At 36.9% G+C, this 21611-nt stretch overlaps 3 protein-coding genes across 6 annotated transcripts in view; all 3 read right to left on the bottom strand.

Annotated features, from left to right (window-relative positions):
• znf292a (zinc finger protein 292a) overlaps positions 1 to 15188 on the bottom strand; it is a 30390-nt gene extending 15202 nt beyond the window's left edge. The window contains exons 1-5 of one of the 4 annotated variants that reach the window (XM_082143392.1): positions 14917 to 15188; positions 14084 to 14238; positions 8602 to 8680; positions 1333 to 1471; positions 978 to 1180 (exon numbers count right to left, since the gene is read on the bottom strand). In XM_082143392.1, the coding sequence (XP_081999518.1) occupies positions 978 to 1180; positions 1333 to 1471; positions 8602 to 8680; positions 14084 to 14238; positions 14917 to 15051 (711 nt within the window). In that variant the 5' untranslated portion in view covers positions 15052 to 15188. The other 3 variants (XM_082143386.1, XM_082143387.1, XM_082143388.1) reach the window with 3 other exon arrangements.
• Positions 15189 to 15543: 355 nt separating this feature from the next.
• cga (glycoprotein hormones, alpha polypeptide) lies at positions 15544 to 17759 on the bottom strand. Its single transcript, XM_082143686.1, has 3 exons — positions 16604 to 17759; positions 16192 to 16379; positions 15544 to 16089 (listed from the first exon to the last, which is right to left on the bottom strand). Exons 1-3 carry the CDS (start codon positions 16695 to 16697, stop codon positions 16015 to 16017), a joined length of 357 nt encoding a protein of 118 aa, XP_081999812.1. The 5' UTR covers positions 16698 to 17759; the 3' UTR covers positions 15544 to 16014.
• Positions 17760 to 18654: 895 nt separating this feature from the next.
• The window catches only part of LOC309479340 (uncharacterized protein), a gene marked incomplete at its 5' end in the record, with an annotated part of 244765 nt that continues 241808 nt past the window's right edge, over positions 18655 to 21611 (bottom strand). The window contains one exon of the mRNA XM_082143402.1: positions 18655 to 19610. The remainder of the gene's footprint in view (positions 19611 to 21611) is intronic.

Below are 21611 nucleotides of genomic sequence, written 5' to 3'. Positions count from 1 at the left end.
AAAGGGATAGATCACACAAAAAGGAAAGTTTTGTCATCATTTGCTCACCCATTTTGTTTGTTTAACGGGGACAATACACTAGGCATTGTTACACACAGACAACCAATGCCATGTACATAGGCCATATCGCATAAAGCCAATTTGTGGCCCTCGTCCCTGGTCCAAACCCAAAAGAATTCTGTTCTTTTGTCTGTTCTTATCTTTTGTAACACAAATGAAAATTCTCGTCATTTTTGTTCCTCTACTTAAACTGAATGCAACAAAAAATGTCATGCATCAAAACCTACAAAAAAACATGGTAAAAGTAATCTGTATGAATTGAGCGGTTTAATCGCAGTATTCGGAAGAACTTTATATGATATTACAGTCAGATTTAGGTTTTTATTCGAATATAAACACTGAAAAACACACATTCATAATGCACATACACACATCAAACAGGGCAAACACAGAAGCCCAATGGGGTTTGTTCCCACATGCCAAGCAAGTATAATTGAGCCTTCATGCTTACCATATTTGAGGAACTCTATGTATATGCATTGATCAAGGATGAGAGCATATTAAAAATATTCATTTATGCTCGGAAGATCTTCTTCAAAGTCTTCTGGGATTGGAACCACATAAAGGTGAGTAAATAAACGTTACATTTAAATTTTTGGGTGAGCTAACCCTTTAAAAATGATAGCGATTATATCATGACACAGAAAAGAATATTAATATAGTCATGTTGTGCAAGGCTATACATTTTAAATATTATTGAAATATTAATTCTGAAGTTCAACAAAAAAATTCTAATTTGTAGGAAGTAACCTCTGGAGGTGATCAAACAGCTTAATTCTACAAATAAAGACAGCTTGTTACAGAGGAGAGCTTTTCATGTACAATCCACTCATGCATACAACTGTAATGCTTGAACTTCAGCATTAATACAATATAGACTGATTTAAAAACTTCTTTTTTTTTTTAAAGACCCTCACCTCTTGCATAAGTTCTTGTTGTGGCTTTATTTCACATAGACATACGAGGTAGATTTGTTTGAAGTTCTTCTTTCCTCCAAATTCAGGAAACTCAGCGCATATCTTTGCCAGTATTGCAGCTTTATCCATACGCTTCAGTTTGATGAGGTGCTTTATACGCATATGAAGTAGTTCAGGGCCTTCTCGAGATAAAAACTCATGTACTACAGAAGACGCACATCCAAACAAGTTAACAATAGTAGCAGTGCAATTATAAATGAATTTCATTATTACCAAAATTTGGAACAAATAAGTATGAACTATAAAAGAGAGAATATTCAAATAAAAAAAGTGATAGACGGTAAAGCATTTTTACCTTTCTCTACATTAGGGATGTCACTTGAGAGAAGGCTACACAGAGTGGAGTTGGACCACACACCATTCTCCCCCACCAGAGTCAACAGGGTGTGAAGCTGCGAGTTTCCACGTGCCTGAAGGATGTCATGAGCCATCTGCTTTAAAGAAATCATCAACACAATATTAAAACAAAGCTTTTTAAACCTTAATTAACTCCAGCCACACATAACCCTACCCATCACCCTATCCCTAATATCAGATACGACTAATCGATAATCAAATTCGTTGTTGATTATTATTATCGATTTTATCAATTAGTTGTTGCAGCCCAACTAACATTATAACGAGAACACTATTGTATTACAAATTAGTGAATTCTTGGTTTATTTGCTAATATTTTAACATGTTATGGAAAGAGTGCATCCACAACAGAATCACTTGTTATTTTGTAAACAGTCATATTTCTTTTAGATTCTTCTTTTTCAAAAACTAAGGGTGCTCTGATCAGGTCAGGATTTTTCAATTTCAAAAAGTTGTATAGTCGAAAGTGCCCAGTAAATAAAGTTATTGTCTCCCAAAAGAAAGAATCGATTCTGATCCACCAATACGAGTCGTTTGTATTTCGAATCTCACAATGTGACGGTTCTACGTCACTAGAAATTACACTCGCATAATGCTTGCTTATGTTGTACGTTGGCCGCCCGCGAACAGCTTGATCAGCCCACAACACGTAATTTTACTGACGACTGCTTCTCAAATATCGGAGTTCAACACGGGATTCGCTAAACGCTTGCTCTTGAAAGATGGGTCAATACCCAGTTTATTTGGACCAGCTTGCTCCTCAGAATCACAACCTGTAATATGAATAATTATTGATATATATATTTTCAACCAGGTGTTCAAAATAAGTAGTTTTGTGTTTTACATTGTGTAAGTTTCCAGCTAACCGGCTAACTCCAGCTAACCGGCTAACCATCGTTACTGTCTTTACAGTGTGTACAATCGCTGAGCTTTAGGAAGCCTCCGGTTATGTAATGGCCGTTTAGCTTCCGAAATACGCTGTAAGCGGTAGACCAATCACAACAGACTGGGCCATCTGACCAATCAGAGAAGATTAGCTCGCGGAAAGGAGGGATTTAGAGAGACTGATTCATCCTTCGAGTTGTTTGAGAATCATTGAAAAATGTGATTGTGGCGAGCACGCACCGGTCTCGCATCTCTCACGGAGGAGCGGAAGCATAAAGGAGGAGCGACGACAGTGAAGAGCGAGAGAGGAACAGGCCTGTGTTTTTATTTGATGTTCTGTGTTGCCAGCAGTCATCCGTGAGGGGCTGCTGGCTTTTACTTTCGTTTTGTATTTGTTTTATTTTTGTCATTAAAAGTCTTTAAATGTTCGCCAGTTCCCGCCTCCTTCTTCCCATCACAACATACCTCGTTACAGTGATGTGCAATGTATATTATGAAAAAAAAAAAAGAATCCTGCGTTATTGGGACAATAAAGCCCTCCCTACACCTCCCCCTAACCCAGGGTTTCTCAAACTCGGTCCTGGAGGGCCACTGTCCTGCACAGTTTAGCTCCAACCCTGATCAAACACACCTAGCTTTGAGTTTCTAGTGATCCTGAAGACATTGATTAGCTTGCTCAGGTGTGTTTGATCAGGGTTGGAGCTAAACTGTGCAGGACAGTGGCCCTCCAGGACCGAGTTTGAGAAACCCTGCCTAACCAATAAACACTTTATTATTAAACACATATTAGACACCTTATTTCCACTTTCCGAATATTTTCTTCATTTTTATTGAAAATAAATGGCTTTTACATCTGATATGTGACGGGAAAGGGAGTAGAGTGAGTTCAGCAAAAGGCGGATTTGAACTCCGGTCGATTTGCGTCAAAACTTTCTGCCATGCACTTACCCCACTTATCACATTATGAAATAAATGCTTTTCTCCAAAACACGCTGGCCATAATTATTGGCTCCCTGTTATTAAATACTTTTTGCAACCTCCTTTAGCCAGATAACAGCTCTGAGTTTTCTCCTATAATGCCTGATGAGTTTGGAGAACAACTTACAAGAGATCAGAGACCATTCCTCCATACAGAATATCTCCAGATCCTTCAGATTCACAAGTTCATGTTGGTGTTTCTTCTCTTCAGTTCACCCCACTCATTTTCTATACGGTTCAGTTTAGGGGACTGGGACGGTCATGGCAGAAGTTTCATTTTGAGCTCAGTTACTTGGAACTTGTTAATTATTGCCCTGATGGTCAAAATGGGGATTTTCAATTCTTTAGCTATTTTCTTACAGCCACTTTCTATTTTGTGATGCTCAACAATCTTTTGATGCACATCAGAACTATATTCTTTGGTTTTACTCATTGTGATGGATGATTAACGGAATTTGGCCTTTGTGTTTCCTCATATTTAAACTCCTGTGAAACAAGAAGTCATAGCTAGACAATGTAATGTTCCTAGTCACCCTGGTGTGCTAAAAAAAGGTAAATATTAATGGGAATATACTTCAGAGATATTTTACTCGTAAAAAATTCTAGGGGTGCCAATACCCCACTTTCAATTCTTTAACTTTAATGATTTTTGCACATTTTTTGAATGAAAGATCAAAAGGATGAACAATGCATATTTATTTCTTACAGCCATTTTTGATCATATTTACCAGGGGTGCCATTAATTCTGACCACAACTGTATGCCTGTTTTGTAACAGATATGGATGATAGTGAGAGTGTTCAGTCGATGGCTAATGCTATAAATCAACTGCGGTCGGCGAATCTTGTCGGAGAAATTGAGATTTAGCTCAACCAATTACCAAAATAAGATGATTGTGGACATTAATGTAGCAAATAAATGGTTGGACATGGACACAATATGAAACTGTCATGAATGTATTAAAATGAGCTGTGTTTATCACTATTTATCTGGCCACACATCCATGCAGGAAAATTCATGAAAATTCTTTCACAGAATTTAGTCTTTTTTAATAAAACATTTTTTTTTACATGAAATGGGCAACTTGTTATTTATTGTTATTAATGATATTTTGTTGCATAATTTTGCTACATGGATTGCTACATGTGAAGCCCTTAACCAGAGACACGCTTCTCAAACTGATTGCTAAGCAGAAAATCAGTTAGGTAATGTTAAATATATAAAAATTTTCAATAAAGTTGAAGAAATATTTTCCCTATAGATATGAGTTTTGACTTGGTGTGTGCCAAATTTGGTGTTATTACCAGGGATTTTAAGGTATGGTTGCTTGGTGATTTTGTTTCGGAACGTTCAGAGAACATGTGAACATTCTCAAAATTTACTTTACTGACTCTATTGACTTCAAACAGGTGTAGCCTATATATATATATATATATATATATATGCACGCACAGGTCACATATATTCAATGTGTAATGAAAGCAGTCATATAATTGACGGCACAGAGATGAAATGAGCATTGAAAATAGTTTTCCATGTTTAGTAAACCCATAAAGCCATTAACCAAGCCATCTGGTATGTATTCTTTATTTGGACCTCTTACCCAATACGTTCTTAAAATATTAATACTTATTAGAAATGCTGTTGTGTGATGCTTATATTTGATGCTTACAGTGAGGAAAATAAGTATTTGAACACCCTGCTATTTTGCAAGTTCTCCCACTTGGAAATCATGGAGGGGTCTGAAATTGTCATCGAGGGTGCATGTCCACTGTGAGAGACATAATCTAAAAAAGAAAATCCAGAAATCACAATGTATGATTTTTTAACTATTTATTTGTATGATACAGCTGCAAATAAGTATTTGAACACCTGTCTATCAGCTAGAATTCTGACCCTCAAAGACCTGTTAGTCTGCCTTTAAAATGTCCACCTCCACTCCATTTATTATCCTAAATTAGATGCACCTGTTTGAGGTCGTTAGCTGCATAAAGACACCTGTCCACCCCATACAATCAGTAAGAATCCAACTACTAACATGGCCAAGACCAAAGAGCTGTCCAAAGACACTAGAGACAAAATTGTACACCTCCACAAGGCTGGAAAGGGCTACGGGGTGAAAAAAGGTCCTGTTGGAGCAATCATTAGAAAATGGAAGAAGCTAAACATGACTGTCAATCTCCCTCGGACTGGGGCTCCATGCAAGATCTCACCTCGTGGGGTCTCAATGATCCTAAGAAAGGTGAGAAATCAGCCCAGAACTACACGGGAGGAGCTGGTCAATGACCTGAAAAGAGCTGGGACCACCGTTTCCAAGGTTACTGTTGGTAATACACTAAGACGTCATGGTTTGAAATCATGCATGGCACGGAAGGTTCCCCTGCTTAAACCAGCACATGTCAAGGCCCGTCTTAAGTTTGCCAATGACCATTTGGATGATCCAGAGGAGTCATGGGAGAAAGTCATGTGGTCAGATGAGACCAAAATAGAACTTTTTGGTCATAATTCCACTAAACGTGTTTGGAGGAAGAATAATGATGAGTACCATCTAGAGCCCGACCGATTTATCGGCAGGCCGATATTATCCATTTTCCAAACTATCGGTATCGGCATTTATAATGGCCGATAAATGAATATTTCAAAAATAAAATAAAATAAAAACGGACGAAACACCCTTCAACCATGTCATGAGTGTTGGCGTTGTATAGTTTGTCCACCAGAGGGCACTCTACACCGTCCCTGTAACGCGCCACACATCCTGCAACCTGCTGATCCAGCCAGAGTCGGGCCGAGAGAACCAGTTATCCGCGAGTGAGATCATCGGTGAAGTGTGTTCATGGTGAGTTGGTCACGAGACATACATTGCTTGAATAACAATTAAAAGAACATCCCCATCAGTTCTCTTAACTCAAATAAGCATGACAAAATTTGTGACTATCATGTCCAGTTTTGCTGCTGTTAAATAAGCCGAGAGTGAAGCGGAATTAGCTAGTAATTACGTTACGTTGTTACAGTGTAGTTGACTAACTGTCCTTTTAACTTTTGACAATGTGACTGAAGTATTTCTTTAATAGCGTGACAGTTATAGCAATGAGACGTATCATCTCTCCTTGGCCTGTTATATTGAAAATGTATGTTTTACAATTTGCAGTATGACGTTATCCATTGCTAAATTATGGCTCATCATAGACTAGCTAACCACAAAGCTAGCTAATGCCACTATCAGTGGAAGACCACTAACGTTAACATTAATGAGCTTGGAAACCACAACGAACTTATTCTGCCTAAATAAAGTAATGATTACTGTATTTATAACTAGCATATCTCTAGTTACAGTCCCTGCATTGTAAAATGTAAGTTAGACTTGCGAGGAGTGAACATTTAGACATAGAGAAAAAGTATCAAACGTAGCTTGTGCATAAAAGTTAGCTTTTCTTTTACACGTGTGTGAAATCCAATGACGCCAAGTGTGCGTTGCAGACTGTCGTTCAGCCGCAGCATTAACGAGTCACATAATGGATTTAGATCGCTAAATAGTAGGTTTTAGAAGGCAGGCAGCAACTGATGATTGAAAATGGTTTGATGTAGCTTGATGGAAAGAATTTAAAAAGTGCAGGTAAAGGGATAAGCAAGCTGACATTGTAATTATAAGGTAGCTTATAAGGCAATGTAGGGACTAATTATTACACTTTATTTATCAGAACTTTAATATATTTTGATGTTCCTCTGTTCCGTTGTGACAATAATATTTTAGTGAATACTCATAAATAACTACAAATAACTATTCTTGTACTAAAACCTGCCTCTGCTGGACTGGAGCTATTGAGGATTGACTGATTCAGTACACTACCTCATATACTGTTAGCAATTCATATTTTGCTGTTGTTGTTATTTATCAGAACTTAACAGAATTTGTCTCCAGTCCTATTCAAAGTTATATTTATGAAGCTTACCAAGTCTTTTAAAACTGGTAACTTTGATTTGGTTGTTGTTGTTTTTGTGTTTTTGTTCAAAGGACTTTACGTTTCATATCTTAAGTTTGTATTTTTATACATTTTATTTATCAGAACTTTAATATATTTTGATGTTCCTCTGTTCTGTTGTGACAATAAAAGAAACAAGTTTATTTTAGTTAAAACTCATAAATAACTACAAATAACTAATGTTAGGGAAATCTGTTAATGTTTTGTTGCGCGTTTCTGAAAAAAAAAAATATATATATATATATATCGGCCGATATATCGGAATATCGGATTTTAAAACCAACAAATATTTGTATCAGTATCGGCCTTCAAAATCCTTTATCGGTCGGGCTCTAGTACCATCCCAAGAACACCATCCCTACTGTGAAGCAGGGGTGGTAGCATCATGCTTTGGGGGTGTTTTTCTGCACATTGGACAGGGCGACTGCACTGTATTAAGGAGAGGATGACCGGGGCCATGTATTGCGAGATTTTGGGGAACAACCTCCTTCCCTCAGTCAGAGCATTGAAGATGGGTCGAGGCTGGGTCTTCCAACATGACAATGACCCGAAGCACACAGCCAGGATAACCAAGGAGTGGCTCTGTAAGAAGCATATCAAGGTTCTGGCGTGGCCTAGCCAGTCTCCAGACCTAAACCCAATAGAGAATCTTTGGAGGGAGCTCAAACTCCGTGTTTCTCAGCGACAGCCCAGAAACCTGACTGATCTAGAGAAGATCTGTGTGGAGGAGTGGGCCAAAATCCCTCCTGCAGTGTGTGCAAACCTGGTGAAAAACTACAGGAAACGTTTGACCTCTGTAATTGCAAACAAAGGCTACTGTACCAAATATTAACATTGATTTTCTCAGGTGTTCAAATACTTATTTGCAGCTGTATCATACAAATAAATAGTTAAAAAATCATACATTTTGATTTCTGGATTTTTTTTAATTTTATTATGTCTCTCACAGTGGACATGCACCTACGATGACAATTTCAGACCCCTCCATGATTTCTAAGTGGGAGAACTTGCAAAATAGCAGGGTGTTCAAATACTTATTTTCCTCACTGTATATGAATGTAATACTAATTTGAGGTAACACTTTATTTTACAGTGTTACACATGTAATTACTATAGATTAAATTATGCATAATTACATGCAACTAACCCTAAACCAAACCCTAGTCCTACCCTAACCCTATAGTAAGTACATGTAGTTGCTTAATATTACTCAGTACTTAAATATATAATTACACTGTAACAATGTCACCTTAAATTAAAGTGTAACCTAATTTGATAAGCCAGGTCCATTAACCAATTCCACAAGATACTGCACATTACCTTTGTGTTAATAAAAACATTTAATGAAGTCTTGTCTCTGACCTTGACAGAAGATTGAAACTCTTCCCATAAGGCACCAGGGATTTTCCCGGAGAATGACAACAGAAGATTCAGACAGCTCCTAGCAGGGAACAAAAACATCTATTGAGTAAATTTTCTCACTTGTTTACTTATGCACTATTCTCTACATAGTGAAAAGGCACACAATGCACTATATGGTAAAATTCCGAAATTCGCTGGTCAAAAACCTCATAACTCAATTTTAGCTTGATTTTGGTAAAATGTTAATAATAAAGTGACATGTGCAAGTGTCTGACCATATATAAATTCATTCATTCATGTAGGTTTATTTCTTATTTACAGTTTTGTAACTTTGAACTTAAAAACTGCTGGTTTTTTTCCTGATAATTTAGCATGCAGTTTTTTTTTTTGCCTCCTCCTGTTTTATGCAGGCCCACCCTTCTGGATAATAGCAAGGGGTAGGCTCATGCTGTTACTATGTTTTGTTTAAACACTTTGTTTACTATGTAAACACTGCACTATGACTGGGTAAGATGCACGTAAATTGTTGCATCCAACATTGTTGAAATTTACAACTGTACTTCGGTTTCTTTGTGGGGACACCACCTTCACCTGTCATGTCTATCGGCTCGCTTTCGGGTTAAACTTTCCGTGACTGCGCAACTGGGTTATAGGTTGCCAGGTTGAGGTGACAAATGGGTTGAAATTGTATATGGTGTGTGGATTGTGTGAATATAATGCATTTAATACAAGATCTGGCAACTGGTCAACATTAGACAAACATATTGGTCAGATAATTCATAAAGGAGTTTGGGCCATGCAAATTACGGGAGTTTCCCGGGAGAAATAACAAACCGGGAGGGTTCCGTGAGATAAGGCTAAAAAACGGGAGAAACCCGGGAAAAACGGGAGTGTTGACAGGTATGCCATATGGGTGGGGCAGCAACGTCTATGGTAACATCCAAACCATAAAATAAATATAAAAATGATGATTATGAAACATCCCTGAACTTACTTAAGCTGGACTATGACACTATTTTCTTTTAGATCTGCTGTACAGCCGAAACAAACTTTGTTGCATTATTTTCCTGTTATCACTATAAAGCTGCTTTGAAACAATCTGTATTGTAAAAAGCATATAAATAAAGGTGACTTGACTTGTGTGGCAAGCAGGGCAGGGTCGAGGGCAGGGTCGAGGGCCGTGAAAGAATGGCGCGAGGCGTGACTGATGATAAGCATTACCTGCGAGCTGCACCGATCTCATATCTCTCAAGGAGGAGCTTCGGAAGCATAAAAGGAGGAGTGACGACAGTGAAGGACGAGAGAGGACCAGGCCTGGACTTTTACATTGAGTTTTGTTTAAGTCCATGAGTGGCTGCTGCTTTTACTTTCGTTTTGTGTTTATTTATATAATAAAGTTTGTGAACGTTCGCCGGTTCCCACCTCCTTCCTTCCTCTGAACATCGTTACAGTAGTGCCGAAAGCCGAAAAAAAGTTTTATAAAATGATAAACTTCACATTTCAGCCTTTAAAACAAGTTTTTAGAATTATATTTATATTCATTTAAAATGTAAAATATATATAATGTATATATATATATGGGGGTGTAACGGTACATGTATTCATCCCAAACCGTACAGTACGAACGTCAGCGTTTGGGCTCTGTTGTTAATTATAACCTTTAATATTATAGTAATACAGTGGGAACGGAAAGTATTCAGACCCCCTTAAATTTTTTCACTCTTTGTTATATTGCAGCCATTTGCTAAAATCATTTAAGTTCATTTTTTTCCCTCATTATTGTACACACAGCACCCCATATTGACAGAAAAAAACACAGAATTGTTGACATTTTTGCACATTTATTAAAAAAGAAAAACTGAAATATCACATGGTCCTAAGTATTCAGACCCTTTGCTGTGACACTCATATATTTAACTCAGGTGCTGTCCATTTCTTCTGATCATCCTTGAGATGGTTCTACACCTTCATTTGAGTCCAGCTGTGTTTGATTATACTGATTGGACTTGATTAGGAAAGCCACACACCTGTCTATATAAGACCTTACAGCTCACAGTGCATGTCAGAGCAAATGAGAATCATGAGGTCAAAGGAACTGCCTGAAGAGCTCAGAGACAGAATTGTGGCAAGGCACAGATCTGGCCAAGGTTACAAAAAAATTTCTGGTTCCTAAGAGCACAGTGGCCTCCATAATCCTTAAATGGAAGACGTTTGGGACGACCAGAACCCTTCCTAGAGCTGGCCATCCGGCCAAACTGAGCTATCGGGGGAGAAGAGCCTTGGTGAGAGAGGTAAAGAAGAACCCAAAGATCACTGTGGCTGAGCTCCAGAGATGCAGTCGGGAGATGGGAGAAAGTTTTAGTAAGTCAACCATCACTGCAGCCATCCACCAGTCAGGGCTTTATGGCAGAGTGGCCCGACGGAAGCCTCTCCTCAGTGCAAGTCACATGAAAGCACACCTGAAGGACTCCAAGATGGTGATAAATAAGATTCTCTGGTCTGATGAGACCAAGATAGAACTTTTTGGCCTTAATTCTAAGCGGTATTTGTGGAGAAAACCAGGCACTGCTCATCACCTGTCCAATACAGTCTCAACAGTGAAGCATGGTGGTGGCAGCATCATGCTGTGGGGGTGTTTTGCAGCTGCAGGGACTGGTTGCAATCGAGGGAAAGATGAATGCGGCCAAGTACAGGGATATCCTGGACGAAAACCTTCTCCAGAGTGCTCTGGACCTCAGACTGGGCCGAAGGTTCACCTTCCAACAAGACAATGACCCTAAGCACACAGCTAAAATAACGAAGGAGTGGCTTCACAACAACTCCGTGACTTTCTTGAATGGCCCAGCCAGAGCCCTGACTTAAACCCAATTGAGCATCTCTGGAGAGACCTGAAAATGGCTGTCCACCAACGGTTACCATCCAACCTGACAGAACTGGAAAGGATCTGCAAGGAGGAATGGCAGAGGATACCCAAATCCAGGTGTGAAAAACTTGTTGCATCTTTCCCAAAAAGACTCATGGCTGTATTAGATCAAAAGGGTGCTTCTACTAAATACTGAGCAAAGGGTCTGAATACTTAGGACCATGTGATATTTCAGTTTTTCTTTTTTAATAAATGTGCAAAAATGTCAACAATTCTGTGTTTTTCTGTCAATATGGGGTGCTGTGTGTACAATAATGAGGAAAAAAATTAACAAATGATTTTAGCAAATGGCTGCAATATAACAAAGAGTGAAAAATTCTCGATAAAATATTATTTTATCCTTAAGAAAACTGTTATTATAATAGTATTTATTTAAACACATATACACATTTGCTAACAAAAAAAGTTTAATTTTAAAAAAGAAGGAAAAAGAAGAAGCAATTTTGTGTTTAGTTTACTCCCCCATGCTGTAGCGAACCAGTGCTACAACTAACTACAATGAACGTTTGGACTACAATGCGATTTTTCCTGATCTTATGAAGTCACAATGATTCTCATTTAAATAATACCTGCCCACGGAATATGCAAAAAAAGGTGAGGCCTGGCTGAGCTGCATTAGAAAAGATTTTCCACAACATTCCCAAAACTTTGTTTGACCTTCCTAAGGCTGACGAACTTGTATACGAATACGAAGATGTATTTTAAACACTGTTCCTGAACATTAAAACCCAAACGTTTATCTGTATGCTAAACATTTTATGGAGAACAGCTTTGTAAGCTCTCACTTTTGTAAGACACTTCACCATGATTTTGTGATCAATTACGGCTTGTATCACCTTAGTTTTCCGACAAATATCACAATTAAATGGTGGATAACATCATATCTATAATGTAAAAGAAAATGACAAACATGCCACTCTCAAACGTCCCGTGAAATCCGTGCTTGCAAAGTCTGTGCATGAAATCCGTTCTGCAATTTCCTCTTGTTCGTTAACATTGTCAGGGGCTGAATCGGGCTCGAATTGGTTTGAAATTGACGCCATCCATATTCATATTTGCACTAGAGAAGAACTCGCAGTTATGGAAGGGTTGGACATTTCCTGAACACATGGTGCCAATCACAACACACTGGGACATTTCTTACAAAAATCCATGGCTTCGCTTCAGCAGGCCTTTATTAATCCCCCGGAGCCGTGTGGAGTATTTTTATCATGGATGGATGCACTTTTTTGGGCTTCAAATTTTTTCCAGCCATTCACTGCCATTATAAAGCTTGGAAGAGCCAGGCCATTATTTAATATAACTCAGATTGTATTTGAAGATGAACAGATTTACAACAGCACACATACTGTAGTAAACACAAACATTAAAATGCTTGTGTGAAACGCGAAAACAACTTGAGATTGTTGTGAGTGTAAATGCAGAATTAAATTTTACAGTTTGGAAATAGTCATTTTATTTTGACGTGCTGTGATTGATTGCATTGTTCAAATGAAGTAGTATGATTACGTATGAAGTAGTATGATTTAGTTTTAGTAGTATGATTATTCAAAGCATTTTAGATGGTTTATTATTATATGTGAATAGCAATTAATAGCAGGAGAGGCAGGATATAGCGAGCACTGGGAGAGTCTGTGCAACGAATGCCTGCATTGAAAGCGTGAGTTTCAGTGACATTACTACATTAAACTACTATATGATGTTGAATTCAATGTATAATAATTCAATGGGTGGATATTTGTGGGTTCTGATAATAAAATAATAATAATGATAAAAATTTAATAATAATAATAAAAAACGTCTTTATTTAAAATATTGTGATAATATTGTTTCAGTTCAGTATCATGATTTGTATCGTATCCTGGGACCCCTACCCTACCTTCGGGTTACAAGTCCGACTCTCTAACCATTAGGCCACAACTGTGTGCGTGGAGGAACTGCCCGAGAACCACCTCAGACACAGTGAGCAAACGAGATGCTGAAAAATTGCTGAATCTATAAAAATGACCCCGTTCAAAAGTTTACAATACATACCCTTGATTTTTAATACTGTGTGTCGTTACCTGGATGATCCACAACGGTGAAAACATTTGAACAGGATGGTACTGCCCTTCGGAAGCAACAGAAGATACTTAGCCTACGTTTCCCTGAAGTGTTTCCTTCTGGAGCATCAGTGAATGTTTGAACCTTTTTTAATAGTTGTGTTTAAGTCACTCAATTGTCCTCAGTGTGAAAAGATGGATCTCAAAATCATACAGACACTTCTGGAAAGGGTTCAAATTTGCAAAAGATGCTGAAGAATTTTTGTGACCTGGAGAATTTTTCTGAAGAACATTGGGCAGTTAAACAAGATCATGTTGTGGATCATAACTACACACAGTATTTAGAATCAAGGGTTCATAAACTTTTGAACAAGGACATTTTTATAAATTCAGCTATTTTTTTGTCTTGTGGACTGTATGTAAACCTCTTTTATGTAAAATATCTTATTCAGGAGAGTACTAAAAAATAAACTAACATGCATTTTGAGCATGCAAACCCATTCTGGTCTATACTCACCATGATAACTTGTCCAGCACATCTGTTAGGTGTTCACATTCAGGGCTGAGGAACGGGCTAGCCTCAGCGCAGGACATTATAGCAACCGTGTACATCTTCAAAAGAGGAAGCGGATCTTCATCTGGTCTCCACTGACATCCATGCTGCATCAAAACCTGAAAGGAAAAAAAAGAGCCATAAATGAATGGTCCAGTCTCAGTTCAGAGTCCAAACTGTACATATATTCTCAGTGATGGCCCAAAGTCAATAACAAAAGCATCTAACAGTAGTAGTAAAAAATTATTAAATATGTTACATCTGATGAAAAGTAGTGATTTATATATTATTACATTACATATATGGAGGCCACGTTGCGATCAAATACAATATTGACAGGATCTAGAATGATTAATTTAATCTTATAATCAAAGAATTTGACAGACTGATAATTGAGAACACAGCTGTTTTCTTTTTAAAAAATACATGATTATTACTAAATCATCTCGATGTTACATCAGCTGATTTTTTATATATATATATTTACGATTAGGATTATATATCATGTACCTTAAATAACTGTTCTGAGTTAAAGTAAAGGCTGCTGCTACAATAAGCTAATGTGTTAGCCATCAGAAGCATTCACCATACATACAAACAAACAGCATGTCTGTAAGATTTAATCACTGTAAAACACAATCATGCGTCATCTCTCAGCTTTTTGTGTTTTTCCCATCATATTTATGAATGACTGTATTAGTATTGTTAGTTTTGTTATCGTTGGTGCAGCGATGCAAACATGCAGCATCGTCCACGAACAAAGACTGGTAGATTAAAACGCATGAATAAAGTCGTACTTGACAGAAATCCCGACAAAAACTATTGGAGGCATCTAGCGTCGACTCGGAGCTCCTTTTTAATTCAGAGATAAGATCCTGAAATTTCTGTCTGAGGGCCACAGCCTCAGTCGCGCTGCCCTCCTCCTCCGCCATCTTCGCTGCATTCACACCAGCCCAAATATCTCAAACTACTACGGCCAAGGCCTGATCCAAATATTCATGAACCGTGCATTCACTATTAGAGGGCTACCGAGCAACGTCAGCACAACCCAATTAATATTCAAGCAAAAAAAAAAAAAAAAAAAAAAGCAAAAAATTCTGCATTACAGCGAACACGGAGTGGTCCCTACAATACATATTTAATATTTATGACTGGGAAGCAGTCGCCATAGCAACTGTTTTGAAGTACGTCAAAGAAACATAATTAATATTCAATCATGACCCAATCTTTCGTCATAGTAGTATTCGAAATTTCTCTTCGAGTAGCCTACCGTTCCGGTCTGTCTTAATTCACAAAAAATTAACGCCATTGACACAAACATAAAAAAAACATAAAGAGACTTTTTTTTTTTGTCCGTCTTATTAGGTATGTTTTTTAAACAAAGTAATGTAATAGCAACAAAGTAATACATAGACATGATGGCATATCAGTCACCAGTAAACAGGCATAGAAAACAGATGGAGAAAAGAAACGAAGCAGCCATGTCAAGCAATCTTATTTTTAATTAATGTATTTGAACAATCTTACAGCAGTGACGAAAAAAACCAAGTCAGCAATTACCAATACAAGAAGGCTTAAATTAATATCAAGCATATCTTGAATTAAAAAAAATTCTGTTTAATTCTAATAGCATTTTATGCTCTTAAGGTAGGCTATTTATGGAAGTAGGGCAACCTTTTAAAAAATAATTGTTGAAAACAGAATCTAGTTTACATAAGAAAATTGGCACAGTATGCATGGGTATATAGCAAACTTCTAACAATATAGTTTCACTTTAAATAGCCGATATAAGTCATTGTGAATTAAAAACAGAAAATAAGCACTGCAGTAAAATGATAGGTAGACAGGAATATAACTAAATGTAAGCAAACAAGTAAATTAGTAACATAGTGTTTTTAAGACTTGTGATAGTAACAGGTGCTACAGTGGCAGTCTGTGTGGTTCACTAGTTTGACATCATTGACAAGTACCTACAAACAAACAAACAAACAAACAAACACATAAACAATTTTTATTATATAATAACGAAAGAAATAATGTAATATAATAGCAGTTATTAATTTAGATTTTACCCGTTTAACTTCTTTGGCTACACAGCATGTAGCTTCTGATGTGATATTTTTCGGAACAAGCATGGTTTTCTTGGACCTCAGGGGTGTGGGGTAAGCCCTAGAAAAGCAGCATCCCATACACTGATAGACAGGAGCCCCAGGTTTTGAGAAAATGTTGTTCTCCTTGAGTTTGCACTCCTCACATCCAACTTGTAAATAAACACACACACACACACACACACACACACACACACACACACACACACACACACACACACACACACACACACACACACACACACACACACACACACACACACACACACACACACACACACACACACACACACACACACACACACACACAAATGTGAAGGAAAACGTAGCAGTTCCATATTAAGTATTATAATTTAGTCATTGATTTTCAACTTACAGTTAGTCATATCATTTCTTGGATACAGTTGTCCAAGATGAATAAGCATTAAAAACAATAATATACTTGCTCCAGCATATCTTGTCCAAAACATGATGGCTATAACAGAAAAAAATAAAACAGATGAAAAAAGAACTCACTTTACAAACAACACTCACATTTTTAAAATACATCAAATATGTACAAACACCCGAATGTTATATTTGTACATTTTAAGTGAATTCTTTAAGATCACAAATATTTCATTTGAATTATTTATTTTTTTACCTTTGTTCTTGACTTCCAGTGAGATGTGATCAATCTGTCTTCTCAGACACAGGTATAACTACCTTTTATACCTTGCTTACGCCTTCCCCATTTTGTGTGTGTGTGAGCTTGTGTGTGCATTGCATGTGATTGTTCCCTTGCTGACCTTGTAATCCATTAGTTAAATGAAGAACTGAATATGTACTGTAGTTTCAATTAACTATATTTTGGCTTGAGATCTCTGCATTACATTGTTGATTGTGATAACAATACTAAGCTTGTACATATAACACATTTGTTCTGTTTTCAATTCAAACCTCCAGATTGTTACATGATTTACTGTCACATGAAGTAATCTGTAATTAACGTTGTACCTCAACTCTTCTATAAACACACAGTATCAATTGTCAAGGATGAATGTTTGCTTGCCTTGACTATCTCTCAATCTTTCCATCTGCAGCAAATCCACAAGACCTTGGTTTGGACTGTGTTGTTTCATGCCTGATGCAAAGGTAATTCAATATTTTCAATGCCAGATGGAGAGGAGTATTTGACATTAACAAACTAAGACTGTAAGAAAAGAACAATGGCAACATGCAAACATATTCCAAAAAAAAATGCACGTTCTCTTTTCTATTTTATGCTTTATTTTCATCTCTGCAGTTTATTTGAGACCTTTCTGCATTACTTCACCATTACCATTCTACTTTTACATTCTCTAATTATGAAAGGCAGTGTACAAAGACCTTTTTTTATGACCAAGTAAATAAACATTTGGAAGGGAACACAATTAAAAAAAATTCTAAACATAAATGTCTAGATGAAAAACAATTCTCAACCGATCTCGATTTCACAAAATTAGCTGAAGCCTTGAATACATCTGCTCCCAACCACTAACACATCAGATACTCTATATGACACTGCCATTTCACCTGAATAGTGTTTCTGGAACCAAATACATGCAATTTTCATCAATGTAAAAACAAGAATTTATTCATTTGGTGCTAAAAACTGGCTCATGTCCTAGATTAGCCAGTAGTTATATGACAATAATAACGCATGATTTAGAACCAATGGTGGTAAAACGTTATGAATTAAATACGTCAAGACAACTAATATTCAACAAATCTAAAATTGACAAAGCAGTTCTAACAAACAATTTATCATCATTTATAACATACATGACACTATAGACAGATTCAACAAACTCATTTTTCTTTTTAAGACTTTTAGGCTGGAACAAACATTTCCTCAATTGCACTACATCTCTAAACCGCAAGATTCAGAAAAGGGGCATCTGAGCATGTTTGTCAAAATCTTACTGAAATTAATCTGCACACACAGCCATAATCCAATAAACCCCGTGGAGCAGAAATTAAGTCTTCTCTTCATTTTAAAATGAAGTGTAAGAAAACAATCCCTCATGCAACATTTTATGCCATAATTGTATGAATTTAAGACTTTTTTTAGCTAGCTGTATGTCCCAGTATAGCCCAATTAAAAGTCATGTATACGGTGTAGTACGGCAGATATGGTTAATATGGTTTTAGCCACATGAAGTTAACAATAACTATGCTGAGACTAACCAATAACCTGTTTATCAATGGTGATTAGACTGCATGGCAGACTCCAAGCAGGTATGATGTGTAAACAACTGACTGAGATGTCATTGTTAAGATGACCAACAAAAAATTGGTAAGCAAATAAGGGTTATTTTATATTAACACTACATTATTAACATAAGCTGTTACGTGCAATTAGTTTCTTGTTCACATTAGATTTGGATTTCTTATTTATTTAGGCACATGTGTCCAAAAGAGTAATTGCAATTGTCTTCAATTTGCACAATATCTAAATGCACATGGCTTGATCAAAACTGATGAGTTGATTCTCAGTGAAACTGTCAAACTCTTCACAACTTCTAAACATTCTTTCATCGTGTGAGCCATTTCATGCAAAATTATTCAATTATTGAAAATGTTAAGACATGCATCCATAAATATCTGACATGCCATGTTTGTGATGTCTGCTAAATTGGTAAATGGCCTGCCATTGTAATGAAATGGCAATCACAATTTTATTAATCAACCTATCAAGTTTGGAAGCATATGATATGCAGTTTGGCAAACACAATCACTACCATTTTTGAACATGGAGGAACGAACAGCACATAAATACATTTGTATTCAGTATATTTACTGGTAACACCTTACAAAAAGGTTCATTAGTTAACATTAGTTAACTACATTAGTTAGCATGACCTATGAATGAACTGCACGTACACAGTATTTATTAATCTTTGTTAATTTCAACATTTACTAATACTTTATTAAAATCTAGTTACATCAACAGCTGTATTTTTAACTAACGTTAACAAAGATTAACAAATACTGTAACGAATGAATTGCTCATGGTTAGTTCATATTAGTTAATATATGAACTAAATGTTAACTAATGAACCTTATTGTAAAGTGTTACCCATTTATATTTGTACAAATGTGTTGGCTGTAACGATATGCGGTATGAAACCGAGATCGCTCAGATCCACGAAAGTGTGTCGCGGTGCGAGAAGGCACACCCCTTCCAACTCCCAGAGTTATCCTTCCCGTCCAGATCCAATGCTACCACATCTTTAAATTACTATTAGTATTATTTGAAGTTAACATTATAAAATACGTAGACCTACGCCACAACTAGTTAAGGATAAATTCTTTAAAATTGGGCAATTCCAGCTTTATGGACGTGACATTTGCAGTCAAAACTTGAAATATAAATTCTCAGAAAATGCATTTAATACCAATATACTGAAACGTGTGTTTATATATCCATACTCCCTTAATAAAGGAGTCCAGACATTAGAAAAATAGCAGTCTACACATGCGTTTTATATTTAATATGACGGAAATACACATGCGTTACGGACGTGACACAAAAAATCTTTAACTTTTAGGTGGCAAAATATTTTTTAGTAATTCTGTGAATTACACTGCGCAAACCAAAAGTAAAATACCCACCGGATGAAGAAGGGTTGGTTCTCAACAGAACATAAAATATTCATTTTATTTGATTTAGTTCGCATTTATGAGGAAAAAAACCAATGTTACGGACGTGACCGCTCTGAAAGCGGCACTAAAAGACTGCTTCAAAACTTTAACGGAGACCTCAAACAGAAAGCACAAAGCCTTTCTTTAAAGTGAATTTCATTTTGTATTAATTGTATCAATCAATCAATGTTTCATCAACCAATTGCCTGGATTTAATAAATAAGAAATATAGCAGACAATGGATAGGCTATAATCACGACATGGAGGTGCCGGCGCGTGAACTGGAGCTCGTCTCATAAATGAACCAAAACTAGCGTATTAGTAGCGTATTAGCCTACTTGCCTCACAGACATGAGAAATATATCTATAGAAAGCTTGAAATGTCTGCTTTTAAACAGAACAATTCAAAACGAAAGAAAACAGACTGCTCTCTGCTTATGTAATCCGTATGAAATGTGCATTTCTCTCTGGCGCGTTCACTACTGCGAAGATCGTGAGTCAGCATTGTCAACTTCATCTTTGCAGCCGTCACTGGAACAGAAAACAGTTACTTTTGCCGGTTCTTTGTGACAGCTTTTAGGTGCTTTATTGGCAGCACCACCTGTTAGATGAACACGTCACCACCGCATTAGCAAATGCGCCCCTTTTCGGTTGTTGAAAACAAGGGGTTCAAGTATTTACTTAGTGTGCTCCAGCCCCGTTATGCATTACCAAGCCGGGCGCATTCTCTCAAAATGTGCTACCAAAACTTCTGGAGAAAACAAAGGATAAGGTGGAGGAAGGTTTGAGTAAAAAAAAGTATAAATGAACATTTTCTTTTTCTTTTTGTGTACTATAGTATTGACTTTTTCCAGTAAATTTGTACCTACTGTTAAAATCTATCTAAAAAGCTCAGTGATACACAAGAGTATTCAGCTAGTCAAACCGGACATCCTTGCATAGTATAGAAAGCAGTCAGAGTCAACAAAAAAACCCAAAAAAACTTTTAAACATTTTGACCAGTGTGGCAAAAACACTTTATTTTGGTGACAATAATATTCATTGCATGGCCAAAATACTGACACAGTAACTAGGTCTTAAAGCATGAATTAATGTTTTGGGTGTGCAACTACATTTTGCTGACATGCAATAGAGATCTGGGGCCGTATTCACAAAGAATTTTAAGGCTAAAAGTAGCTCCTAACTGGCGAATTTAGGAGCAACTCCTAAAAATAATGGGCGTGTTACTCGTAACTTTAGGACTCCTAATTTTTTTGACTAAGAGTAATTCACGAAGCATTTTAGCCCTAAAAGTAGCACCTAAGCCTGGGACAGCTTAAAAGAAGTCGAGAGGACTCCTAACTCACTAAGACCTATTCACAAACCGCTTTTTGTGGCATTTCACGTTGCGATGTTTTGAAATGCGTATGCGCCGTGACAGGAGCTTCCAATTGCAAGGGAACCATTTTGCATTGTAGGCATAACTAGGGGTGCAATAACGCCACCAACAACAACCAAAACTAGGCTACTCATTGCATGTAAACTAATTGTAACGTTTCATTGTGAATCAAATTAAAATGTTCTTCTCTTTGCAAACGTAGGCAGAGGCATATAGTGACAGATTAATTCAATAATGTTGCAAAGATATTGCATCAATCCATATGTTTCATTAGGCTACTAGGCTATTTGTTTTGCCTTACTCTTTATTCATTTAGGCTATTTATTCAGTTATTCATCAT

The sequence above is a fragment of the Leuciscus leuciscus genome, assembly GCF_965113295.1.
Source record: "Leuciscus leuciscus genome assembly, chromosome: 17".
In the NCBI taxonomy this organism is placed as follows: Eukaryota; Metazoa; Chordata; class Actinopteri; order Cypriniformes; family Leuciscidae; genus Leuciscus; species Leuciscus leuciscus.
This window is presented reverse-complemented; position numbering and strand designations above follow the sequence as displayed.

Bases quoted from the DNA above. Each gene is read 5' to 3' on its own strand.
- cga (XM_082143686.1), bottom strand. From the start codon at position 16,697: ATGTTTTGGACAAGATATGCTGGAGCAAGTATATTATTGTTTTTAATG. The intron at 16,380-16,603 runs GTAAGTTGAAAA...TTTATTTACAAG, and splicing joins AAGAAATGATATGACTAACT to TTGGATGTGAGGAGTGCAAA. The intron at 16,090-16,191 runs GTAAAATCTAAA...GTTTGTTTGTAG, and splicing joins TAGCCAAAGAAGTTAAACGG to GTACTTGTCAATGATGTCAA.